At 57.9% G+C, this 24886-nt stretch overlaps 9 protein-coding genes across 10 annotated transcripts; 6 read left to right on the top strand and 3 right to left on the bottom strand.

The window, feature by feature from the left end:
* Nucleotides 1-300: 300 nt before the first annotated feature.
* SDRG_04029 (hypothetical protein) lies at nucleotides 301-1414 on the top strand. The gene is made up of 4 exons (XM_008609679.1): nucleotides 301-728; nucleotides 783-928; nucleotides 976-1160; nucleotides 1213-1414. The coding sequence occupies exons 1-4, from the start codon at nucleotides 332-334 to the stop codon at nucleotides 1379-1381; spliced, it is 897 nt and encodes a 298-aa protein (XP_008607901.1). The 5' UTR covers nucleotides 301-331; the 3' UTR covers nucleotides 1382-1414.
* A 123-nt stretch (nucleotides 1415-1537) lies between these two features.
* SDRG_04028 (hypothetical protein) lies at nucleotides 1538-7713 on the top strand (the record flags this gene model as incomplete). Its single annotated transcript, XM_008609678.1, has 15 exons — nucleotides 1538-1864; nucleotides 1915-2529; nucleotides 2580-2717; nucleotides 2760-2956; nucleotides 3007-3151; nucleotides 3197-3434; nucleotides 3477-3930; nucleotides 3978-5265; nucleotides 5315-5746; nucleotides 5789-6148; nucleotides 6195-6312; nucleotides 6357-6643; nucleotides 6689-6901; nucleotides 6946-7260; nucleotides 7308-7713. 15 exons carry the CDS (start codon nucleotides 1538-1540, stop codon nucleotides 7680-7682), a joined length of 5502 nt encoding a protein of 1833 aa, XP_008607900.1. The 3' UTR covers nucleotides 7683-7713.
* SDRG_04027 (hypothetical protein) lies at nucleotides 7614-9920 on the bottom strand. The gene is made up of 7 exons (XM_008609677.1): nucleotides 9478-9920; nucleotides 9294-9435; nucleotides 9037-9253; nucleotides 8919-8992; nucleotides 8602-8870; nucleotides 7901-8561; nucleotides 7614-7859 (listed from the first exon to the last, which is right to left on the bottom strand). The coding sequence occupies exons 1-6, from the start codon at nucleotides 9904-9906 to the stop codon at nucleotides 8229-8231; spliced, it is 1464 nt and encodes a 487-aa protein (XP_008607899.1). The 5' UTR covers nucleotides 9907-9920; the 3' UTR covers nucleotides 7614-7859; nucleotides 7901-8228.
* A 455-nt stretch (nucleotides 9921-10375) lies between these two features.
* SDRG_04026 (hypothetical protein) lies at nucleotides 10376-11589 on the top strand. The gene is made up of 3 exons (XM_008609676.1): nucleotides 10376-10652; nucleotides 10694-10795; nucleotides 10851-11589. Exons 1-3 carry the CDS (start codon nucleotides 10394-10396, stop codon nucleotides 11510-11512), a joined length of 1023 nt encoding a protein of 340 aa, XP_008607898.1. The 5' UTR covers nucleotides 10376-10393; the 3' UTR covers nucleotides 11513-11589.
* A 72-nt stretch (nucleotides 11590-11661) lies between these two features.
* On the top strand, nucleotides 11662-12436 carry SDRG_04025 (hypothetical protein; the record flags this gene model as incomplete). Its single annotated transcript, XM_008609675.1, has 5 exons — nucleotides 11662-11712; nucleotides 11840-11961; nucleotides 12013-12146; nucleotides 12198-12251; nucleotides 12303-12436. The coding sequence occupies 5 exons, from the start codon at nucleotides 11662-11664 to the stop codon at nucleotides 12434-12436; spliced, it is 495 nt and encodes a 164-aa protein (XP_008607897.1).
* An 88-nt stretch (nucleotides 12437-12524) lies between these two features.
* On the bottom strand, nucleotides 12525-15272 carry SDRG_04024 (hypothetical protein). Its single transcript, XM_008609674.1, has one exon. It carries the CDS (start codon nucleotides 15208-15210, stop codon nucleotides 12580-12582), a length of 2631 nt encoding a protein of 876 aa, XP_008607896.1. The 5' UTR covers nucleotides 15211-15272; the 3' UTR covers nucleotides 12525-12579.
* A 235-nt stretch (nucleotides 15273-15507) lies between these two features.
* On the top strand, nucleotides 15508-20825 carry SDRG_04023 (hypothetical protein; the record flags this gene model as incomplete). The annotated part of the gene is made up of 6 exons (XM_008609673.1): nucleotides 15508-15621; nucleotides 15670-18186; nucleotides 18235-19814; nucleotides 19857-20197; nucleotides 20240-20493; nucleotides 20538-20825. 6 exons carry the CDS (start codon nucleotides 15508-15510, stop codon nucleotides 20583-20585), a joined length of 4854 nt encoding a protein of 1617 aa, XP_008607895.1. The 3' UTR covers nucleotides 20586-20825.
* Nucleotides 20826-21657: 832 nt separating this feature from the next.
* Nucleotides 21658-23610, top strand: SDRG_04022. Of its 2 annotated transcripts, XM_008609671.1 has the most exons (10): nucleotides 21658-21896; nucleotides 21942-21973; nucleotides 22022-22057; nucleotides 22101-22224; nucleotides 22278-22434; nucleotides 22483-22598; nucleotides 22642-22721; nucleotides 22771-23025; nucleotides 23075-23203; nucleotides 23250-23575. In XM_008609671.1, exons 1-10 carry the CDS (start codon nucleotides 21716-21718, stop codon nucleotides 23538-23540), a joined length of 1401 nt encoding a protein of 466 aa, XP_008607893.1. In that variant the 5' UTR covers nucleotides 21658-21715; the 3' UTR covers nucleotides 23541-23575. The 2 variants fall into 2 exon arrangements, with proteins under 2 accessions (XP_008607893.1, XP_008607894.1); XM_008609672.1 differs by having other exon boundaries at nucleotides 21942-22057; nucleotides 23250-23610.
* SDRG_04021 (hypothetical protein) lies at nucleotides 23540-24658 on the bottom strand. Its single transcript, XM_008609670.1, has 4 exons — nucleotides 24305-24658; nucleotides 24123-24251; nucleotides 23950-24077; nucleotides 23540-23900 (listed from the first exon to the last, which is right to left on the bottom strand). The coding sequence occupies exons 1-4, from the start codon at nucleotides 24639-24641 to the stop codon at nucleotides 23775-23777; spliced, it is 720 nt and encodes a 239-aa protein (XP_008607892.1). The 5' UTR covers nucleotides 24642-24658; the 3' UTR covers nucleotides 23540-23774.
* Nucleotides 24659-24886: the final 228 nt, after the last annotated feature.

The following is a 24886-nucleotide window of genomic DNA, read 5'->3' as shown; positions in this document are numbered from 1 at the left end:
CAGCAGACCGTCGGACTCTGAACTTGGGCTACTAATGTTGGTGCTCGTGACGCCAAGATCAACTTGCCCTGCTCTCTTAGAGGTGGCTTCACTGAAGAGGTTGAAAGAGTTTGTTCAGTCCGTCCTGCGTCCCCCAGCGGTGCGTGGCGAAGGTGAGGTAGCAATGAATAGACCTAGTGCATACTGCAGCCTTATGAACTGCGCCCAAGCTGACGAGCGTTAATCCATCGCAACGCCACGTCAGCGTCCGCAAAAGTCGTCCGGATAGCCTTGCATGGTATGCGGACATCCGGATAAGAGGGGGCTCCGAATCGCCGGAGACGCCGACGCGATGCACACGCAGCAACCTGGCTTTGGCCAGCCTCAGTACGGCTACGGCAACAGCCAGTCCCAGTACGATAACAGCCAGTCCCAGTACGGCAACAGCAACCAAGGCAGCTACGAGCAGCAAGGCAGCTACGGCCAGCAAGGTGGCTACGGCCAGCAGTACAACCAAGACTACAGCCAGCCGGGCTACCCGCAGCAGCCCGCGTACAACCAACCCACGTACCACCAGCCGCCGCCGCAAAACCAAGGGGGAAATGCCCCTTGGTTCACGGGTGGCGATAGCGCGCCGACGAGCGACTTGACTGGCTCGATGGGCCGCATGGGTGACGGGCCGCCGCCTTCGGGCCGGTATGGCAGCCGCGACGACGAAGACTACGAGAACGAGCCACCGCTCCTTGAAGGTTGTGAGCTGCGCTCTGTGTTCCCCGGCGTGATCGTTGTTTTGTTGCCTGTAGAGCTTGGCGTCAACTTTGGGCATATCTGGATGAAGACGCAGTCAGTGCTGTTGCCGACCAAAGAGATCACGGAGCATATCCTCGACGACACGGACCTCGCGGGCCCGCTCGTGTTTTGCTTTGTCTTTGGCACGTGCTTGCTGCTGGTACGTCGCTCCTAGACAGGTTCGATCGTGGCTCATGCGATCGGTAGAGCGGGAAGATCCATTTCGGGTACATCTACGGCTTTGGCGTCTTTGGCTGGGTCTTTATGTGGGCGATCATGAACCTCCTGTCACCGACGCGCACGATCGATATTTACCGTGTCTGCTCCGTGCTTGGCTACTGCTTGCTGCCGATCATCCTGCTTGCAGCCGTCAACATTGTCGTCTCCGTCAAGTCGGTCGCAGAGTGCATATGAGTGAGCGATCTAACGTGCCTCAATATGTAGGAGCCTCAACTACATTGGCCTCGCGCTCGCGTTCCTCAGCGTTGCGTGGAGCACGCAGACAGCGACGCGCTTCTTCGAGAAGGCGCTGCACATGCACGACCAGCGCTTCCTCATCGCATACCCGACGGCCATGGTCTACAGCTGCTTTGTGCTCATCACGGTGTTTTAAACCAATATAGCACTCGTCATATGTGGCATGCCAGCGTTGAGTTTGAGTGGAGTTTAGCTCGCTTGGAGGACACGGTAAACGTCAAAGATACAACGAGTGGGATAATCGATAACGACCAAACAAAAAGATACGATGGAACCGTCGCGGGCGGGCGCCATGGCTTCGATCACTGCACGGCCCAAGGTCGCGGTCGTAGCGCCGGCGAGGGCGACAACCGACAACATCTCGGCCCTCACCCACCACCACGGCGAAGGCGATACGAGCGAAGATGGCGCCAAGCACACGTCCATTGCGCTCCGGCTCCCAGCCACGGTCGCCGGGTTGTCCAAAAAATCGCGGCTTCGGCGGCTCTGCATCGAGCTCTACTTCTCCGAGGCCTTTCACCGCTGTATTCTCGTGGCAATCGTACTCAACACGATTGTGCTGGGCGTCGACACGTCGTCGTCGATGACCGCGGACGCGTCATCATCGACCCTCACCACGGTGCGCTCTTATGGTGGCTACGCATAGCGACAATGCTTTCGTCTTGGTAGGTGCTTGCCTGGCTCGACGTCGGCTTCAACGCGGTGTTTACGCTCGAGGTCTGTGTCAAGATGCTCGCGGTCGGCGTGCTCGACGGACCTCAGTCGTACCTTCAAAGTCGCTGGAACATTGTGGACCTGCTCCTCGTGCTCCTGGGCTGGCTCACGATACTCTTGGCGACGCAGAGTGCGTCGCAGGTGCCCAACCTCGGACTCTTCCGCCTCTTGCGCATTCTCAAGGTGCTTCGCGGGATCACGTTCTCGCGCGGCCTCCAGACGCTCGTCCAGTCGCTCTTTGAGGCCATGCAGCTTCTGGTGCATGTTGGTCACCTCATGCTCGTTGTGCTCGCCATCTTTGCAATCGCAGGCATCAATCTCTTCCGAGGCGCACTTCACCAGCAATGCGACAACGAGTATGTGGACGGCAGTGGCCCGCGCTGCGGCGCGCGTCCGTGTCCTGGCAATGGAGCGTGCTCGGTGTATGCCTTGAATACGACGACGCTCTACAAGGACCTCAACGACGGCTACACCTCGTTCGACCACTTTGGGCTCGCGCTATTGACCGTGATTGAGGTCGTCTCGTTCTCCAACTGGGGGCAGACGCTCTTCGCTCTCGTGGAAGCCAAGGTGCGTTGCGGTAATGTGTACGAACGATCGCTCAACAACCTTTCGACTAGTCGGGCATTGCGGCACTCTATTTTGTGCTGTTGATTCCGGTGGGGAGCTACTTTGTCGTCAACCTCGTCATCGCTGTCATCCACGACGCGTACGCCCGCAAACTCAAGCACATTCAGCGAGCACTCGTGACGGCTCAGGTGCGCACATACGAGATTCGCATTTCTCACTCACGAGCGTAGCTCAAACTCAAAAAGAAATCGCTCGCTGCAAAGCAGACGCGTCGGGCCCCATCGGTGATGGACGTCATTCGCTTCCCCACGGCGCTGCCGGCAACGACGCTGTCGCACATGGAGCTCCACCTTTTGCTCTCGCGCTTTCAAGATGAGAACGGTCACGTCAACTACATGGCGTTTGCCACGTTCTTTTCGCAGTCGAGGTGCGCCACGCGTGTTGTCTCCATTGAGTAACGAAAGCGTGTGGATCCAGTCATGTCAACGAGACGATGAACACGCTGCGACGCTTCCTCCAGCGCGCCAAGGTCGCGGGCTTGCACACCCACTCGCTCTTTCGATTTTTCGACAAGGACCAGAACGGTCGTTTGAGCCTCGCGGAGCTTCAGAGCGGCTTTCAGGTAGACATTCCAGCGATGAGACGCGTGCAAATGCGAGCGGTGCAGGCAATCGAAGCGCGCATCGGCATTGCTGTAGACTACGCGACAGTCGTAGCGCTCCACGCGTACTTGGACTTGGACAACAGCGGCCATGTCGACTTGGCCGAATTCATTCGCTTTGCGGACGCTCCGTCGCGGCAAATGGAGCTCCTCGAACAAAAAGTGCTCCTCGAGTGCCACGCGTGCGAGGTGCATGGGACAAACCTCCTGGAGCTCTTTCGAGCCGAGGACGACACGCTTCAAGGTCCGCGCTTCTGATGCATATATCGACCATTGCATTTCGTAGGCATGGTGAATGTCGATGGTTTCAAACGGGTACTGAGGCGCATGGGGTTTCACGGTGCAGGGGTGCACCTGCCCGCAGGCGCCGCAAGCGCGCCGAAGGCGGCTGCGTCCAAGGCCGATGGTACGATAAAGAGAGTGGCCCTCGCGGTGATGCACCACCGCGCCTTCGCGCTGGTGATCAACGTGGCACTATTTGTGAACGTGGGTGTGCTCCTTGTGCGCAACCCGAACGACGATGTCTCGCCACTGATCGCCGACCCCCGCGTTATTCAAATCAACAACACTACGATGTCGGATACGAATGATGTCGTGTGGATGCTGGCGCTCAGTAGAACGACTGACGTCCTCGCGTGCATCTTTTGCCTCGAAATGCTCGTCAAAATCAACGGACTAAGTCTCGCTGGCTACGCCGCTGATACGTACAATCTCCTCGACGGCATTGTCACGGTCATTGGGTACCACTTCTGAACTCGTGTGGGCACATCTGTGACGCATGCCTTAGGATGCTGCACCTGTGCTTCTCAAGCGTCGCCTCGATGCCAGATAGCGTCGCTCGCGGCTTCCGCATTGTCCGCGTCGCGCGCGTCTTTGCCCTCGGGAAGCAGTTGCTGTCCTTCCGCATGCTTTTGGAGACGATGCTCACGAGCTTTCGCGGCCTTTGCTACTACGCCATCTTGCTCGGCCTCGTGCTCTACGTCTTTGCGCTCATTGGCATGAACCTCTTTGGCCACTCGCTGCCGTCGTTTCAGACGCTTTGGAAGGCGCTGTTGACCGTCTTTCAGATATTCACGGGCGACGAGTGGACCAGCGTGCTCTACAGTTGCATGGACTCGAGCACATACAATGGCGTCCTCTTTGTCATATCGGCCTTCGTCGCTGGCTTTTACATCTCGCTCAACGTCTTTCTCTCGATTCTGCTTCAAAACTTCGACTCGGACGAAAACGCCCACCACCGGTCGTACTTTGAGACGCTGGCCAACGCCGAGTTTGGCTTTCTGACCGCACTCTGGTCCTGGTTTTTGCAGCGCTGGCAGCCACCGTCGCCCGTCGTTGCTCGTGAGCTCTCAGCCAGCGGCAGTTCTCGTTCCAGCGTCATGGACGCCGAAGCGGTCCTTTCAGCCGTCCGACGGGGCAGCCGCTGCGCAGACCCAACGACGATGCGCCTCCACGAGGTCGCCGACATTTTGTTCTTCCAAATGGACGTTCGCGACATCTGCATAGAGCACAAGTGGTATTTTGCCTGCGTCCTCGGCTCGGACGTTGTGGATTTCTTGTTGAAGCATGGGTACGCAAGCGACGTTCTCGACGCTGAGGCCATAGGCAGCCGACTCGTGACAATCGAGCGCCTTCGGCCCCACGCAGCTTCTCGCGGCCGGTACACTGCCAAGGGGCTCAGCCTTACCGACGTCGAAGTCGACGTCTGCACCGTCATGCACGAGCTCGTTTCCGCGGTCCAAGGTCCGTTTGGGAACGACGACAGTGTTTTTTCGCTGCACCCGCGCTATGGTCTGCAGCCGTTGCACCCGTCGATACAGCGAGCCAAGACAGCACACGAGCGCCGAGCGAAACGAACCACTGAGTCGCGCCAAGAGCGTCACCGCGCGCTAATGAACGGGAACGCCCTCGGCTGCTTTCCCACCACGAGTTCGTTCCGAGCGCGCATTGCTTGGCTCACGCTGCACCGAGCGTTTGGCATCATCGTGCTCTTGAGCATCCTTCTGTCGTGTGTTCTTGCAGCGATGGAAGGCAGTGCAAGCGGCGGCGACGTGTACTCAGCCTTGTTTTTCTGGGTAAGATGCCTCTTCGAGCGCCCAGAGATCGTAGCATGCATCGGTGTAGGGCGACGCGGCTTGCACGCTCCTCTTTACAGTTGAGATTTTGCTGCGGGTGATTGCGCAAGGACTTTGGTTTACGGGTCCGCGCGCCTACTTGCGTGACGGCTGGAATGTTCTGGATTGCGCTGTCACGGCCTTTGCACTCGTGACGCTTAGCGTGTCGTTGTGCGCTTCCACGAATGTCGGCGCGACGCACAGCGTCACGAAAGGCTTCAGCGCAGCCAAGCCGCTTCGGGCTTTCCGAGCGCTTCGGCCGCTGCGCATCGCGCATCATAACGACGGCATCAAGATCGTCTTGTCGGCCATTCTAAAGACGCTACCGTGCGTCGTGCACATCCTCGGCGTCGTCGTCGTGTTTGTCTGCATCTTTGCGCTCGTGGCCGTCGAGCTCTTTGCAGGCAAGCTCGCCTACTGCGACAGCGTCGATCCGCTCGATGTACGTCAAGTAACGTCGCTTGAACCTGACCTCTTCGTTTAGCGCTATACAAAGGGCGTGAATGCCTGCCTTAGCGATCCTGACATCCAGCGGGCTTGGGTGACGCCATTGAACAACTACGACACGGTCGGCAGCGCGATTGTGTACTTGCTGCAGCTCACGACGTTGCAAGGCTGGTCGACCGCCATGCACGATGTCATCGACGCGCCATCGATGGGCTTTGCGGGACTTCCGCTCGTCCACGACAATACGCCATCGTACGCGCTTTTCTTCCTCGTCTTTGTCGTCGTCTGTGGCTTCTTCATGATGGGGCTCTTCCTCGGTGTTATCGTCTACAAGTTTGACCAGATCAAAGCCGCGTCCGAGGGTACGATCTTCCTCACCGAGGAGCAGAAACGTTGGGTGCGACCGCTTTGCCGAAGTTATTAGCTAAGATAACGCACTGTAGGTCAGCATTCAACGTCAACTGTTTACGAAGCGGCCGCACTACGTACCGAGCAACCCACACGCCCGAAAGAGCTTTCGGTATGCAGCGTTTGCTTGCATTCAACACTGGATCTTTGAGGGTGGGCGTTGCTGCCTCTTGTTTGTGTTGCTGACATTCTGCTAGTCGTCACGATATCGGCCGTCGGACTCAACGTGGTGCTCATGGCAACTGACCATTTCCCATCGTTGCCATCGTACCAAGCAACGTACGACAATCTGCAGTGGGCGTTCACGGCGTTCTTCCTCCTCGAAGCGAGCGTCAAGGTGATGGCACTTGGAGTGCGCGGCTACATCCGCACTCGGGCCCATTGGCTTGACCTCGTCGTGCTCTGCGTCTCTGTCTCGGACTCGTTCATCGACGTTGGCGTGCTTCGCATGCTTCGCGTCGTGCGCGCCTACCGCTTACTCAAGGTCGTTCTGTTTCTATCCAGAGCATATATACTGACCCGTCTCTAGAACTCGCGCGGGCTGCTCTCACTTTTGCACACGCTTGAGACGTGCTTACCGTCGCTCTTGAACGTCGGGTCGCTCCTCGTGCTTGTCATTTTTGTCTACGCCATTCTGGGCATGAACCTCTTCGGAGAGATCGTTGAGGGCGAGTGCCTCCGACCCGGCCGCAACTTTGAATCGCTCAGCAGCGCCATGTTGGTGCTCTTCGTTGTCGTGACGGTTCGAATACTGCTATGCTCTGCTTTTCATACGGCGTTCTCTAGGGCGACAGGTGGGATTGCTACTTGGGCGACATGCTGCCGCTCTACCCGCAAATCGGCCGCGTGTACATTTTCTCGCTCTTGATTTTGGGCAACTACGTCGTGCTCAACATTCTTATTGCGGTCGTGCTCGAGAGCTTCAACGAATTCATGGCTGGCTGCGACACGGAGCTCGAAGACCAACCGACGAACGATCACCTCGATGCATTTGCGGCTGCGTGGGGCGAGCTTGCGCACCAAGGATCGCTCTTCCTTCCGTCGTACAAGCTTGCAGCACTGTTGCGCATGTTGCCACCGCCGCTCGGCTTGCCTGGCCACGTACGTACCTCAAATCGACGTGCCACACTGCAGCTTGATAGGCACAGGACCGGCATATCAACGTCGTGCAGTTCGTTCGCAGCTTGGACGTCCGACGCAACGCAGCCAGAGACATGTTTTACCTCGACATCTTCTACGCGCTTTGTCACCGAACTATGCCCAATGGCGCCACCAACTTTGAGTCGGCGATGATTGAAAAGCACCTGCAGACGGCGCTCGCTGCCCATGCGCTGCGCCACTTTCACGAACTCCACTCGGTGCAGCTAGCTTTAGCCTCACTCCAGCGCTTTGACCTGACGCTCGAGTTCAACTCAGCCCTCGTGATCCAGAAGGCGTGGCACAAGCACCGGCAACAAGTCACGAAAGAAAATTCATGCGAGAGCAGCAAAACGGTGCGCGCAAGGCGACCGATTGCACATTAAACCTTGCTTCAAAGAGTCTCGATGCATCTACTACGCAGCCTTCTTGAGCAAATGCTGCTTCGTGGAGGCTTGCGTGTTGAGGAATCGCCGCCGCTCGTCCAAGGCGGTCCACGTTGGTACGTCGGGGTTGGACCAGTCCAAGCACACCTTGACGAGCAGAATAACATGCTCCAAGCCCTACGCCATTATCAACTTTTGAACGTACAGATAACACGTACAAAGATGAGGCACACGCGGTGGACGTCCGACATATCGGGTGCAAGCACCTCAATCTGGTAGATGCCCAAGAGGCCGCAGTTGACGAGGACAGCGACGACCGAGATGACGTACAGAACGCGCGACCAAATACCAATGCCATGGGTGTGCTTGGCGTACGGCCGCTGAAGGCCATAACTGTTGATGAGCTTGAAAAAGTCCGACCGCGCTTCGATGAGGTTGTTGAGGTACGCGAAGAGCGGTGCCAGTGGAAACACGGGGGCATACAGCGTGACATAGCCGTACTGCAGCATCATTTCCTGCGCAAACAAGGTGAGAAGCAAGCGACCATCAAAAAGAGCATTCCTTGAAATCGGAAAACGTGTCCTTGTACGGCGTTTGATGCTTCTGGCGCAGGATGTGCGCCACCTTGTCGTCCGTGGTTGTGTGTAGCACGACGTGGGCGTTGGCGGTCAGACCGCCTTGAAACCACAGCATGAGCGCAGGCATGGCAACTTCCTTGACGTTGTCGAGGCACTGCATGCCGACCATGAGAATCCACAGCCGGCGCCGCAGTCGCGTGAGGTCTTGCGCGATGAAGGCGAGGTACAAGAGCGACGCGTTGCAGTTGATCAAGTGGAACGGCATGCGCTTGAGAATGAGCTGGTTCTCGTGCTCCTCGACCTGAAGCGCGTGAGTGACAGGCGTGGGAGACATAGGATACCGTTCGGTAGTTCTCGAGTCGTGTGAGCCACTTGGCGAGCTTGAGGTACAAAAGGTCCATCACCTCGATGAGCACCGCGTTCAGAACGCTTGGGCCCTGGATGACCATCGCGCAGTAGGCGGCGTCGTTCTCGTCGATCTGGTCATAGCACATGGGAAACCAGTGCTTGTTGTGGTCCGCAAACCACTCGAGGCCGAGGACGTAGAGGAGGACACCAAGACACATGAGCAAGACCAGCGGTAAGGTCACGCAGGCGCGAACCACGGTGCCTACAGGAGCGCGCACATGAGATTCGCAATAGCTCTCGGTCGGCGCACGCTTCCAATGCGGTGTGTCAAAGACGAGCTCGTGCGTCACCGGATCTCGAATCCACTCGCCAACAAACGCGGGCCTGTGAAGATATCAGAAAATGTAGCTACTTCGACAAGTGCGTACCGAGGCTCGCTGTACGTGTCCTCAACTGGCGAGTACTGCCATTGGTACTCCGTCTGACGCTGCTGGCGCGTCCATGAGTCGACAAAAATCGACGTGCTGATCGAGAGCACGATCGAGAACGGGAGGATGTACAGCGTTGTGTCGATCGCAGCAGTCTCCATGAGGAAGAGAGCAACGCCACAGAGACTGGGCACCACGAGAAATTGCGTGTAAAAATCTACCCTTGTCTTGAGCTCGGTCGTTCACAGGCAACGTACCGAGCCACACAAAGTACATCGAGAGCGCAGGTCCAAAGTACGAGTGGATATCGCGGAGCGGGAGCGCCAAGGCCGGCGCTGCATGCCACTTGGCGAGGATGTCGTGGCGCAGCACATCGTTGTGCAAGGGCAGCAGCGAGACCTGGAGGGTCGTGAGCACCTATTTACAGAGCGTTGTGTGTACCTGAACGTGTTCCTGGAGCTGTGGGAAGAGTTTCTCGTTTGCGTGGAATGCAAGTGTGAGTCCGTCCTGGCCAAGGTACAAGTTGTCCTCAACGGAAGCTTCGCGGAGCAAGGCCATGATGATCTGCTGCGTCCGCGCCGAGCCGGGCAGTGTGCGCACATACTGGTGCGCCTCCGAGAGCGTCGAGAGAATCTTCTCTTCCTGTGCTACCTTGGAGATCCCGAGAAGGAGGAGGTAGACCTGCTCGTGGCAGTCGGTGGCGTCGTCGACGTGGTCCTTGCCGCGCAGAAGCTCCGTGTCGAGGCCCTTGTCTCGTAGCACGTGAGCGAAGGTCGTGAGCCGCTCGACCTGGAGCTCAACGCGTCCGCCCTCCTCGAGACCAGGCCCAGCGTGCACATGCACCTCGGCGTGGACGCATATCTCGTGCATCGCGCCAGTGAATCTTTCGAACTCTGCGACATTGCTGTTGTTTCTTTTGGTGTGATATAGAATATAGTATGAGGGTGATCGCACAACAATTAGTGATGGGCCGGCTCGATCAATGCCTTGACGCGGTCGCCCGACTGCAATCCATTGGCGCTTCTTCCCTCTGATTTGTTGCTGAGTATGCTGTCTGTCAGGTTCTCGCACCCCAGAATCGAACCGTGCCACACCTGTGCCGTGAGCGAGACAGCTGAGCGAGACGCCTCTAAACTAAGGCGTACAACTGAAAATCGAACGGCTGGGTGAGGGTGAGGACACAGTGTCATTCTCCGAACCCTCCACTGGGAAGCTTGGAGGTCCATGGAAACTCATTTCCTCCGAGTGTTTCCTTGGGTTCGAGGGAGTGAGGACGAGCGTGGATTGCAAACACCGTCGATGATTGGTTGGTTGCCAACCAATCAAAGCAAAGTAGCCGCGACTCGCCACACGTAAAATGCAGCTGCCCGCGCTTCTCGTGGTGCTTCTCGCGGGCGCCGGCGGTGCATGCAGCGACTTTCTCCTCAACTCGACGACCAACGTCATCTCGGCGCGAAGCATGGACTTCAACATGGACCTGCAGACGTCCATTGAAACAGTACCCATTGGCACGCGCTTTGTCGAGGCTGGTGGGTTCCAGTGGCGCAATTCCATCGGCTTCGTCTCGTTCAACGTGCGTAGCCTTCCGTTTGCAGCCGATGGCCTCAACACCAAAGGTGCAATTGATGTTGATCGGTCCAAGCATTGACCGTTGTAGGCTTGTCGGCGGCCTGGCTGTTCATGGAGGAAACAGTCTACCCCGAGGTGGATGCGAACGACCTTCGACCGGCCATTGGCAACCTATGCAGCTACATTTTGGGTCCACTCCACTCCACTCTGAAATTGGTCAACTTGTCCTGACCATTGTGTGATAGGCAATTTCGCCTCGGTTGACGACGTAGTAGCTGGCTTCGACACCATCCAGCCCGTGGCTTTAGACCTGATGCATATCCCCCTTGCTCAGCGTGCAGGCTTGGGTCCACTTCGTCGTCTGCCCATGCACATTGCGGTGCACGATGCGCTCGGCGAGTCACTCGCCATCGAGTTTCTTGATGGAAAGACGCGCCTCTTTCGGAACTCACTTGGTGTGCTCACGAATGCGCCGTCGCTCCCGGAGCACTTGATACGACTCTCGACGACTTCCGGTGGCACATTATACTCATCGACCGATCGATTTGCGCGGCTCGCGACCCTCAATGCTCAGGCCAACACGGACGTATTCGGCGTCGACACGAGCTTTACTTCGCCCGACAGCGCCCAGAACGGCGTCGCCCGCGCGCTCCATCTCCTCAACACTGTCGTGCAGCCGCTCGTGTCCCCTGAGTTTGCCACCGAATGGGTCGTCGTCCGCGACCACGTTCGGCGTTGTATCTTTGTGCAAGCTACCGAAACAAACTTGCTTCGGCGCATTGACCTCAGCAAACTACGCTTCGCACCGGGCGCGCCCCCCACGTCGTGGAGTCTTGGCCCTGGCATTTGGTTTCTGGACATGGACGACGGCGGCAAGGACCCACTCGTCAACGTTGACACAGCCTAGCTCTACACCCTGGGCTTGACATGATAGTATGGCTTCTTGTACATTGTATACACGTAAACTCGTCAAGGCAGTGTTGGCAGTGCTCTTCATCATCCTCCGGATATGGCATTCCGAAATTCCAGATTTGCATCGGATTCGAAAATTCTGCCATGGGCAAAGTCCACGTGGGCAACTTGGCCGACTCGGTGCGGGAGCCTGACGTGCAAAACCTGTTCGCCAGGTTTGGACGCATCCGATCCGTTCGCGTCCAGAGACCTGCACGCCGACCTGCTTTTGCGCTTGTGGTGCGCAACGCTAGTGCGTGCATCGGCTCACCGACCGACGTAGGAGTATGAAGACCCACGCGACGCGGACGACGCGGTGTACGAGATGCACGGACGCGACTTTGATGGGCTGCGCATGCACGTCGTGCGAGCGGTCGGCAACAGTCCATTCGGTCGTTATGAGCGGTACACACGCGCCACACTGTGGTGACAATGGCTTACGTCGCCGGTGCGCAGACCGCAGCCGCCACGAGGCAGTGCATATCGCGCCAGCGTCACGAACGTCGCCATTGGCACTTCATCGTGCGATCTCAAATTGCTTTTCACCGACCTCGGCGACGACCTTGTGCACGCTGAAGTGGACCGCCGAGGTTGTGGTGTAGCCTCGTTTGCATCGCATCGAGCTCTGCTGAAAGCTATAGCGCTGCTCGACGGCGCCCGTCTCCACGGCCAACCAATACACCTTTGCGAGGTACGTTCACGCGAATGCACTCTGTACTCAACGCTTATAGTCTGCGTTATGCTAGGATCGTCACAATCGGCGGGGTCGGTCCCGGTCTCCGACGCCAGATTTTCGTCGGCGACGCAGCTTCAGTCGCTCACGTTCTCGCTCCTAACTAACAGCAAACTACTGTCGCCGATCAGCAGTGACAAAAGCTAAACGTGCCCGAATATATCAGTGAGCATTGACCCAACGATTTGAAGCCATCTGCTCTCTGCAAAGCAACGTCGTCCACGCGACGAGAACGCCGGTCCTGCTCCGTGCATGTTTGGTCGTGTTATAGTATAGCGCACTTCACCATACTACTCTAGCCGCAATCTTTTTGGCGATGGTGCAGCCGTGTCGTCATCTTTGGTGTCGTCTTCGCTCGCGCCATGCAGTAGAGCTTCCAGCTGCATCCAATGCTCGACGTCCTTGGTATGGAGCGCTTGTTGTTTTATACGCAGCTTGAGATCTTGCACGGAAGCTCCGCCTGGCCGCTGTAGCTTCCAGATGACTGTTTCTCGAAGAGGCCGCCCGCGGGGAACGCGTCTTTCGCGCAGCCGGAGCCGCCGAGCGTTTGCTTCGACGACGCCGGGAACGAGCGCGCAAATATGGATCGACGCTGTGAACTGCGTCTCAGCCCCATCGCGCAGAAAGGCGGACAGTGCCGCGCAGTCGCGGCAATGTGTCGGGTCCGTCGCAATGTCGTCAAGAACAAAGTCGGTGATGGCGGGCACTGGATTCAGCGCCCCGCTGCATTCAAAGGTCGCAAGACTGTGCTTCACCATCTGCATGAGGACGTCGCGGTGGTTGCCTCCCAGCAAGTCTTGAAGCATCAGGATTACGGGAGCGAGGATCGTTCGGTTCGCATCGAGTGTTGTCGGTAGCGCCCCAAGCCATGCTGTTGCAAACGTGGCTATTGTTCCAGGTGCGACGAGTCGGAGAGAGAGGAACGCTGCCGCGACCGGCTTGGCAGAGGCCCTGACAAGCAAGTGCGTCTTCGTCAAAACGAAGGTCGAAATGAGCGACTGCGTCCAAGGCGCGACTGGAGTCGACTGGCGCTCAAGAAACTCCAAGATGCACTCGAATACGCCCATGCCGCAGAGGGTTTCTAAGGCATCAAAGAGAGCTGTGTCGCAGAGTCCAGCCGTCACCATGCATTGCAGGATGAAACTGCATGCACTCGTGCTCACACGCTTGACGCGAGAGGGCGCCAAAATCGCGTGGATGGCTTGCTTGATCGCGGCCACGTAAAGCGGCCAAGGTATGCTCGGGCAGCTCTCGGTTGCCCTCACGAGTGCAAGCGGTAGCACCTCAAGTCGTGTGGCCGCGTCACCGCACAATGCGAGGAGTGTCGACGCGCCGTGCTGACGGGCGTACAAAAAGTTGTCGACGAGGGTAATCACAGAGCGCGGCAAGAAGGCGTCGAGCCAATGGGCGGGAGGCTGCGTTGGTTGCACCATCTCGTCGAGGTACCAGTCGACGAGGAGGATGGAGGCGGCGGTGTTGCCCTGGATCTTTTTTGCATGTTGGCTGACGACGGACCAGCACGCCTTGATGCACTCGGCGACGAACGGCTGCGACAGCTGGTGGCACAAAGGGTGCGGGGCGACACCCGCCAGGCTCGCAAGGAGGTGTACAACCGCGTCTACATGCAGCGTCGCGCTCCACCACGTGACGAGGTGCTCCAAGGCGCCGTATAGTGTGGGCCACGTAAACTTTGTCAAGCAGCCGTGGAGAATGCGCCCAATGTCCGCCCATGGGACTGGCGGCTCGTAGTTGTTTGCGACGCGCAGAATGTCTTGGATGAAGATCTCGGCGATGCTCCAGTCATTGGACGCCAAAACGAGGTGTGCCAACGGCTCAAGAAGCAGCGATGGACTGTGGATGTCGTCGATGAGGCTGGTTGGGGTGGCATTTACCGTAGTGCACTGAATGGTCTTGAAGATCGCCATTGTACCGAGAAGAAGGTCCCGACAAGAGGGCAGCCCAAGACAGCTACCGTCTCGAAGCAGCGACATGGCTGCGTTGACGCCGACGATACCGGCGCGATACTGCTTGGGCCAAAAGAGCAGCGCTGTGCGTGGACCTTCACAGCTTCGACTCTGGAACGTGTTCGGGTCGTTCAAACAGGCATGGACCGTTCGCCCGGCGAGACCCGTGACAACGGAATCGGGCGTGGCGCACGACGGGTGGGGGAAGCAGTGAGTCACTCGGTGTTTCGTAATGCGGGTGATAGTCACATCAAAGGCGTTGGAAAGCACGAGAAGTCGAGCGAGGTTTGCAGCAGGCGCTGCGAGGTCCTCAAACGATACGACAGAGCTCGGCACGAAGTACGCTACACGCTGGGTCTGCGCCATCGGCTTCGCAGCGATGTGATGGAAAGCCGCCATCGCTTCGGTGTATGTGGGCGGGCGAAAGATTGCATCCGAAGCGACGCTGACCAAGCTGTAGACGAGAGTGGTGCGTCGACCGTGCGTAATCGGGGCGGACGACACGTTTGTGCCAGCGAGCGTGGCGGCGTACATGGCATCGCACCCGCCCGCCTTCATTGACGACGTATACACCTTTGTCATGTCGCTAGAGGCGAACGAGACTGCGCCGCCGTCATACGGCGTCGGTAGGAACACGAGAAGCGAGCCAAATGCGCGCGGGTGCACAGTCGGTATGAGGACGTCCGAGATGCCAATGTCGTCGACAGAGAGGTGCGAGAATACGGCGTCGATGTCCAAAGACGCTGGTACTCCGAGCGCCTTCTTGATCTTTGGGAGGATGATACCGGAAAGAACGTGCGACCATTTCCCGATGTTCGCAATGACGGCGTCATCTGTGGCCGTCGCCGACTGCGCGTCCAAGAGTGGCTCGAAGCAGGGCAAGATGCTATCTACGTGTAGGAACTGCGTAGAGCGCTCCAACGTCGCCAAGGCAGTTGCGTATGTGTTCGCTGCCATCGATCGCCGAGAAAAGCAAACTGGTGTTCGTCTGCAACGCCTATTGGCTGATAGGGAAAGAAGAAGTCTCATCCTGATTAAAAAAACTCTAAAGCGTATCAAGCAGTGAGTATCAAGTAGGCCTTTCCGTCAGTCCTTTCAAACTATTTCTTAGCGTCACCGGCATCCCACATCAATATTGTCTGCTGATGTTTCCTAGCCGCAACGGGCGTCGTGCAAGCAAGCACTCCAACGGTTTTTACTGCAAAAGGGCATTTTCCGTATCTTCGAACTTCGCTTTGATGGTATCCGTATGGGATGGACTGCGCAAATTCGAACGGCCGCGCGATGTTCGTGCCACTGAGCTCGGGCGAGGAGAGCTACCTCCGACAGGAGGACGCGCGCCGGCGCCGCAAGCTCCGTCTTATTCAGGTATAGTCTCGCGCAAGAGTTGAGATCGGTAGCCAAGACATAACGTAGGTACGCGAGGAAGAAAAGCGCATCGCTCGCGAGCGCAACGCATGGTACAAACGCCGTGCCGCCGAGTCCACCGAGGCCAAGCGGGCAGAGCAGGCCACAGCATTCGAAACGGAAAAGTTGCTCGTGCTATCCAACTTGCACGACAAGTACAAGGCTGCCCTCGCTGCGATCGGAGACGCACAGCGACATGCGCACGAGTACAACGCCAACATGCAGATCCGCGCCAAGCAGCAGCTGGAGCTTCTCGCTGCGAGCGACGCCATCGTGGATGACCGCTTTAATGGCGCGCTCGTGACGCAACAGAAGATGCAGCTCATCCGGGACGAGCGTGAGCGTGTGATCCGCGAGAACATGCGCAAGGTCCAGGCCATCGCCGAGCGTCAGCGCCGACACGCCGAGAAGGTGGCACTTACGAAGCTTGAGCGCGAGCGCAGCGACCAAGTGCTCAAAGGTGGGATGGCGCGTCGTGTCCAGGAGACAGCAGCGTACGTGACCTTGCCCGCGGACCTGAATACGACCCGACTTCATGCGTCGGCGCCACTCGTCCAGCGCCACAACATCCGCCACGCAAGCGTTATGGACGGCTGGGTCGAGGGCGACAGAAAGCGGCTCGACGAAGACGTGCGCCAGCATACCGCAATGGAGGCCCGCAGCGTCGACGTGCAACGGGCCGTAGCCCGGGGCACGAACGCCCAAGACATCGTGACGGCCCAGCGCGATGCCGACGCCGCCCTTGACTGGCTTTCGTCACTTGAGCGCCAGATGAAGAACGACCCACAGCGCCACGACATTATGTACACGCTAGCAGCAAAGGCTGAGGCCGAGGACGGGGGCGAGGTCCTGCGGGAACGGGCCTTTGAGTCACTCTTCCGCAGCGACCCAGTCAACGACAACCAGGACGTGCCTGCACATGTACCGTTTGAGCAACCCGTGCCTCAAGAAGCCCTTCCGACGCCCAGGAGCGCCGCGCCACGACGACGACGTCCGCCTGCCATTCCCGCGGCTGCCTTTTACCCGCGACTTGAGGACCCGACGCGTGATGGTGTCGTTGCAGACAAATTGTCCCGAGAGACAACCGTGACGGCGCCGCTGACAACGAGTCCCGAAGCTGAGAAACAATCAGTCTGCCCAGAGGCGCTGCTACGGGAACAAGCAGGGACACTCGAGTATGATCACCCAGCGCCTTGGCAGCCGACGGCGTCGCCACCACGAGCCCCGTTGTCGGTACAGCGACCGCCAGTGTCAACCAAGACAAAGTCAATCCCAGAGCCGCAGAAGACTGTGGTTGTGGGCGTCGATGAGTGTGTCAAGCCGCTGACGCCGGTGCTCTCGCCTCCTATCATGCCCCAGGTCGTCCTCGAGAAGCTCGAAGAAGATATCGTGGTGGCGTCGCCCGCACAGTCGCCCGCACCGTCGCCCGCACAATTGCCCGCACCGTCGCCCGGCGCCTCGTCAGTGTCGACACCGGTGCCGAGTCTCAGTATTACGCCGACGTTCTTGCCAACCCATCGAGTGCCAGGGACAAGCGCTACGTCGAATCAGCGTTTTCCGTCGAGTGTTTCGACGCCAGAGGGGTCGATGCCGGTATTGCGCTTCCGCGAGCCCAGTTCATCGTACGTATCCACACCCGTCGTGACGTCTTTCGGGTCAAATACATCGGCCGTACGACCTACGAGTGCGCGGACCCAAGACAACGTCCAAGCCACCCGTGCCTACGAACCGACGACGCCCGATGCGACGGACGCGACGCTCCAGTCGGCCAAGGAAGCGTCCAGCAACAGCGCTGTGAGCAGTCTGTCTGAGCTGCCAAGGCACGCCGACGGACCCAGCGTCGATGTTGGTGACGTTAGCTCTGTCATCATCTCGGAACTGACGCCAAGCAGCGAGCTGCCATCACGCGCAGCAAAATCGAGCATCATGATGAATCTCTCGAGCAGCGATCTGCTGGACGTCAGTAGCGCCAGCGACGACAACTGGGCATCCCTCGACGACCTCGCCCGTCGGTACTCGGTCTCATCTTCGGACGATTCGCTCCTTATGGACAATGTCCGTGCCACGACAGCTCCCAAACCCATACTGTCCCCGGCATCCTCCTCGGTTTCGGTGTCTTCTGGTTCGACGCAGCGCAGTCGCATTCCTCGCAGGCGCATCGGGAACAGCGCTGCCTCGTCCACGTCGTCCGTGCAGACAGCGTCAGCCACCAAGGGCGACGCTCCTCTAGACGATCTACTTTTGCCTAAGCAGCAAAATCGCAGTGCATCGTCGTCGTCGAAGTCGTCCGTGTCGTCGCTGCGACACCAAAGTACGATCAAATGGACAGCCTCGCGCAACTCGGCAACGTCGGGTATCAACACCACGCCGTCGCTACTGCGGGCAAGCTCCGGTGACGACGACGTGGCGCTACTACCTGCGTCCCACTTCTCGACGCTGTCGTCAAGTAGTTGCGAACATGACATGTCGCTGACATCACACCACTCGGCCGCCGAGTCGCCTTCCGCACGCGGCGGTCCGAATGAGGTATTGTCTGCCTGTTGTGGCGCCCTGTCTAATATATGAACTTTGTAGGCACCGATGCTGCTTGAAGAGATAGATTCCGAGGTGAAGATGCCGCTACCATGCTTCGACCTTGGCTCGTCTTTGGTCTCGTCGTCGTCGTCGGACTGGAATGATGCAAGCTCGCTTCTGCGCCAGTCCCTGCGGCGACGATCTCATCAACTTCTCGGCTCGAGCAGCAGCAGTAGCAGCAGTACAGAGTTGACGCCGACTAGCAATCCCACCAAAGCTCGCCAACGAATTCTGGACCTTCTCGGCGGCTCGTCATCGTCGTCGTCGTCGAGCTCAGATGGCTTTGTCGGAACGCCTGGTGTTGAACTGGATGCCGAGATCAGCAACACGCTCCAGCGTATGCAGCGTCTCATGGGCGAGAGCAGCCTCCCGCAGTACACGCTCTCCTCCGTCGGCGACTCGGTTCTAACGAGCGACGTGAGCTCTTCCGTGACAATTGGCCGTACTACCGGATTCACGACCCAGTCCCTACTTGACGACGGCCGTGTCGGCGTTGGAAACCTCTCGTCGAGCGTATCTTTGTCGTCGTCGCTGACTGACACGGCACCGATCTCGCAGTGGTTCTTGGCCGTTCCCAAGGGGTCTGCACCGACGGCTGGTCTCTCCTCCTCGTCGTCTTCAAGTGCATCTGGAGACTCGAAGCTTGCTGTCGCCGACATGTTCGAGCATCCACAGACCGCGCACCCGACTCCACTTACGATCGCCGACGGTCTCGACCGCTCAATCGACGTCGCTCGCCGTACAAGTCCGCGGCACTCGGTCAACGAGATGCTCATGTCCGAATCATCGTCCTTGTCGGACTGCGAGGCCTCCATGGCCGCCAGAGTTTTACCGAGGAAGAGCCCTGCGTCATCGCTGCCGTCACTCGTTTCGGACAGTGAGTGTGATAACACCCCGGACTTTGACTTCCTGGGGGGTCGCCGCATGATCGCCAGCAGTTCGTCCAGTGCCATGTCGAACGACCAGACGCCCGTGCACCACGCCTCAATGCCCAGCGCGTCGGCTTCGTCGGAATCTTTGGCCAACGATCCGACACCCGTGCTGCACGATGCCTTGGGAGCCAGCTCTGATGAACCGGCGGCTTGGCTACCGAGTGCGTCGGCGTCGTCGCAGTCGCTCGCCAACGATCAGACGCCCGTGCAACACGCCGCTTTGTCGACACCAAGACTGCGCTCGGTGGTTCCTATCGACGCCACGATCGAGTTTCTTGGCTCGATGAAACTCATCTCGTCGTCCTCGTCATCGTCAGTGACGTCCAGCGCACCGTCAACCTTTCACGACCCACTGCCCGCAGATCTTTACGCCGGCGCTGGCCTCGCCGATACGTCCCACGATGACGCATACTCGCAATGGCTGGTCGCGCCCCTCGGTGGCCCCCCATCTGCGGTCGCCAGTGGCGATGAGGAAGAGAAGGCTGAGGCACCAGTCGCCCCTGTTGATCTCGCCGTCATCGATTTGTCGCAATTGAGCGCGTCCTCGCACAACGATGACGGTAATGACGAGGCACCCCGCGTGACTGCGTGGTCGGTGCTTCGGACCGAGGACGCTGTCATGGATGCTCCGTTAGCGTCATTTTCTAGGTTGTCCTTGACTTGTCTACCTCAGCTCACGTCGTTTCCTAGTCATCACGGCCTCGATGCATCGTTCGACGATAGCAGCTTTGCTTCCTCGTCGTCCTCGTCGTCGTTGTATACTGGAAGCGAGCCGTCGCTCTTTGCGCAGTCACTGCTGCCACCGATGCCCTATCCGTCGATGCCGATGCACATTCCTCCGCCACCAGTGGCCATCGACTTTTTGAACTCGTCGTCGTCCAGCAGTAGTAGCAACATCAGCCGTCGGCCGTCGCTTCGAGACGACAACGCACCGTCGATCGCCGACCAGCTGCGCTTGCGAAACCCGCAGCTGTTTGAGCGCATGCAACGGCGCAAGGAAACAGTCCAGTACCAAGCGCCACCCGTGCCAGGTACTAACTTTTCCGAACGGCACCTGCATATAAAGCAAGTAGCGTCTGCGCGGTCCTTGGCAGAGCGGCGCACCAAAGCCGAAGCCGACCGCGTTGCGCAGTCGATGTCAACATCGAGCAATCCGACGTTGGAGCGGCTCAGCCACGGCGAGCGCGCACGTGTGTCGTCCAACGAGATGAAATCGCGAAGTCGGCGACTCTACGAGAAGCTGCCAGAGGTCGTGGAGCGCAAGAGGCAGCAAGACATTTTGAGCCAGCGGCTCGAACGGCTGCAGAAGCTTCGTCAGGACGAGAAGGTACAGTCGCAACCTGTTTCGACACCGCCTAGTTTGTGTCCTAGGCGCGAAGGGGAGTCGCCCGAGGTGCTAATAACAGCAAGGGTGCGTAATCGATGAGCGGACGAGGCAACGAAACAAAAAGGCTGCGTTTGACTACTAGAACACACTCTTTGACCTTGCCTTTTTCCACATAAACGAATAGCAGACAGGCTACTACTGCTGAAACACCAGATTTGGTACAGCACAGCCGGATTATAAGCTTAGTAGGTGCGCAGTTGCACTGCAAAAGTGTCGGCCAACGCGCAGTACAAGCCAAGTGGTAAAATACGTGTAAATTCACTGTCAACTCCGTTGCGGGCACTGCATGATGTGGGGAGGGACCGGGCTAGTCCACGCGGTACGTAAAGTAAATGGCGCCGAGTCCCTTCGCATGGTGCTTCTCGATGCGTGGCGTCACAAAATGATATTGGGATGCTGGAGGTGGATCGCGCAAGGGTCGCGAAAGTGCATACCGTGCCCCACGGAAGAGTTGCCAAGGCAACGTACATCGACAACGGCACAAATGCCGTGTGGCTATCGTTATCAGGAGCTCTGTGTGGACATCAATCTGTCCGCATGCAGTTCACGCAAGAAGCAGTAAGAACTCTAGCACGCAGCCTACGCCCGACATGCGCAACATCGTGGTATATATATAGGGCAACGGCGGGATACTTGGAAGACCAGATAAAAAGATCTCATGGCTTGGAGCTCTGCGCCAATCGTTTGGCAATAAAGCTACTACGACTTCTCCAAAGACGCTCCGCCTCGTAGAAAGGACGTGCAACCCGATCCCCAATCCAACTTCAACATGGGCCCAACCGGGTCTCCTGGGGTCTGTCGTCGTTTTCTTTAGTAGTCGATGAGACGAGGCATTGTACTATAGAGTTCTTTGAGCCACGTCCCTGCGCGACCAACTTGACGTGTTGCAGTAGACAACGAAAGACGTGAGGCAATTGAGTGGATTACACAACAGCAGGATGCGTTCGGTGGTCAACGCCAACATGGCTCGAATGATTCGAAGGCTACTGCGCTTCTGATTGGGTAATAATTTTTATCCCCGCGTTTTATTGGTGAACGGTTAGCCAATCGCATGCAAGATACGCCCCAGCAAACTCCAGCTTACGGAACAAAAGAGTTCGCGGCCGAGCAGCGAGGTGCGTCGACGCGGCCAGTTGTCATTCGTCGTGTCCTAAGAATCCTCATGGCAGACGAGCTGCGCGTCACCGTAAACTACCACACGCAGGAACCAATCGCTATGGACCCAGCACCCCGCCCACTCCTGTCGCCCTCCGCGTCGCCGCTGTACCGCGAGCCGTACAAGGTCGCTGCCGTCTACGCGGCCTTCATCCTCTTTGGTCTGGGCTCGTGGATCATGTCCAACTGTACGTTCTCGAAAGCTAAGCGCGGTCAGCTCATCTCTCTTGTAGGCGTCTTTGTCGAAATTGCAGCTTTGTACCAAGTACTGCAACCAAGTCATGGTCATGGCTCATCACCCGCCGTCTCGTAGCGCACACCAGAGAAGGCTGCTATCAGTGCGTACCTGGTAATCGAATTGCGTCATGATCCTCGTTACTAAGCTCGCATAGATTGTTGCGATCCAGGCCTCCAACATCTTTCCTGCGCTCTACATGGTCTTCAACAACGATCAGCAGCTTTTCTCGATCCGCACCGCCATTTGGGGTCTACTCTCGATGGGCATCGTTGTCTGCGGTGCGCAAATGCAGTCGGAAGCATGTAGCACTGATACTCCTCGCTTTTTGTAGTGCTTTTGTCCATTTTCTGGGACCAAACGTCCGTCTTTTTTGGCCACGAGCACAGTACGGCGCTGCTCGTCCTCGTCTTCTTTGGCGGCATGGTGAGCTCCACGACGAGCGTCGTCTATTACCCGTTCGTTGCCACGTTTCCTCCTCTCTTCACGAGGTGCACAGCCTACATGCAGTCACGGTACTCATTCAATGCACTTCCTAGTGCGTTGTCAACGGGCGAAGGTCTTAGTGGTGTCATTGCTGGCGTTCTCGGCATCATCCAGGATCCTGGCGCCACGCACATGCACATCACCGTCGGTGGCTACTTCTTCTATGGCGGTACGCTATCTTCCTCTTCTGGAAGCTCATCTCGGCGTCGTAGCTGTCGTCTTTCTCGTCGCGCTCCTCGCCTTTGTGTTCCTCGTCAAGTCACCGTGGGCGACTCAAATTCAAGCCTCGATGGTGTGACAAGACTCTTCATACCCAAGTCGTCTCACCCGCACTGCAATAGTACCGTGAGGACGGTGGCGACTTTGACTACAAGTTTACCCCGCCCCTCAAGCGCGCTCCGTCGCCAGCGATGAAAATGAACGAGACGCTGCCACTCGTGCTGCCGCAGTCCAAGCACCAGTTCTCCACCGCAGTCGAGCGCCGCAACTACGTCGTCTCCAAGCTCTGGAAGCCTCTGCTATGCCAAGTGGTCCTGTGCGCCATGAGCTTTGGTGTCATTCCGTCAATCCTGCCTTTCCTCGGCAGCAAGTACTCGGTACGCAGCACGCACATGCGCTCGAGCAAGACTAAGGCGCTGAGAGTAGAACAGCGCCGAGGTGTTGAAATGGTCGTCCGTTCTCTCAATGGCTTGTGACCCGCTGGCCCGCTTCCTCACGAGTTTTTACCGCTGGTACAATGTCACGGTGCTCACGTCCCTCACCGTACTACTCGGGGTACGTTTCCGCAGTGGCACCAATGATGGCTCATGACGACTCGTAGGCGCTCATGGCTGTCTCGGCTACGACCGCCCACCCAATCTTTTCGAGCTACGCGCTTGGCGGTATCGCGCCGGTCGTCGGCAATTGCGTGTTTGTCTTCCTCTTTGCCTACTCGCAAACGATGGCGTACCTCACGCTCAAGCGCGAGGTGCGCTACAACGAGGCTTATGCCAAGACAGCGTACCAGTGGTCTGGTTTCCTCGCACAAATGGGCGCGCTTCTCGGCACGGTCATCATCTTCCCGCTCGTGACATACACGACGCTCTTCCAGCGCAGCTACGGCGAGTTATAGGAGACGCAATAGGATTTTAGTAATAATAATAGGTTGCAACGTAGTCTAGTGAGGGTACCACACTTCCCACCTAACGCTTTCGGAGGGTTGTACGCACGTTCTAAGTTGCGATCGCAGCGGCTCATCATAGTCTCTAGAGACACTGCCTGCGACAACGCAGAAAGCCAAGGGTGTAAGGCTTGGATCATTCCAGAGAACAAAGATATTTACACGCAACACGTGCATAAGCGCCTTTTACGGGAACGATGCCATGCTCGATCGCTTGAGCGTCAACATGGCGGCGGCGACTGCAAGGGCCGTCGCGACGTACGTCAGTGGGATCGACGCTTTGCAGCCGACCTCATTCAAGTTGAGCATATTCTAGGACAGCATGCTTCTTGAGTATGTCAGAGTATTGCATGAAGCGAACCGATAGCCCCGAGCCGAGGTGGATGAGCACGACGGCAGCAATGTGCGCAACCGACTTTTTGCGGAACCCTTCAAACGCGACGATCATCAGCGCCACGTCCATGAGCGTAAGCGCGAGCGTCGACAGCGCTGAGCAGACATGAGTGTTGCCACTATTCATCTATCGTCTCGTACCGGACGCAAACACAAGCGGCACGGACGGGCACGAGTCCGTGAACGCCGCACCTTCGCCTTGGACGCTTGCAGCCAAGACCGTGCCATATAGCATGAGTGCTCGCATGAGCGCGAATCCGACGCCAGACGCTACAGTCGCGTCATGCATACCCAGGCCATCAATGGTGGGAAGAGGATCGTACCAAAGGCGGTTGTCAGATCGTTTAGCGGTAGCTGGTTCTGCTTGGTCGTGACCTTCTTGACCGCCAGCTCGCAGCGCACGTACACATTGAAGAAGAGGTAGCGGAAGAGCTCTTGGATCAAGATGGAGATGGGAATCGTCGCTTGGATCGAGGTCTGGAGCGGCGGTATCGCCGTCCAGACCGTGGCTGCGACGAGGAGCCCGAGGAGGTAGAAGAACGCGGCCGTGATAGCGAGGATCACGAGCTGCGCTCGCTGGGCCACGACGAGGAGGAAGAGCGCGCTGATGGGCGCGAAGGCCGTGAGGAGCGAGCCCCAGAAGAGCACCCACTCGGCCATCGGACGCTTCGAATAATCTGCCAGCCGAGGATTCGAGGGGCTTGCGGATCCGGATAATTAGGTATTCTCTTAGTCTACGCTTCCACCGCTGATAGGCACGGAATAACCCGTCTTGCCAGGTGCTTGTAGCGGGGTATTCCTTTCTTGCAACGGCTGGTCCTTGCGATCGCTGCTGTGGGGTTGTGCTGGGATATGCCGCTTGGTGACTACTTGGTTTTTGTATGCTGCAATGTGTAATTGCACGC

Source organism: Saprolegnia diclina, assembly GCF_000281045.1.
Source record: "Saprolegnia diclina VS20 unplaced genomic scaffold supercont1.10, whole genome shotgun sequence".
In the NCBI taxonomy this organism is placed as follows: Eukaryota; Oomycota; class Saprolegniomycetes; order Saprolegniales; family Saprolegniaceae; genus Saprolegnia; species Saprolegnia diclina.
This window is presented reverse-complemented; position numbering and strand designations above follow the sequence as displayed.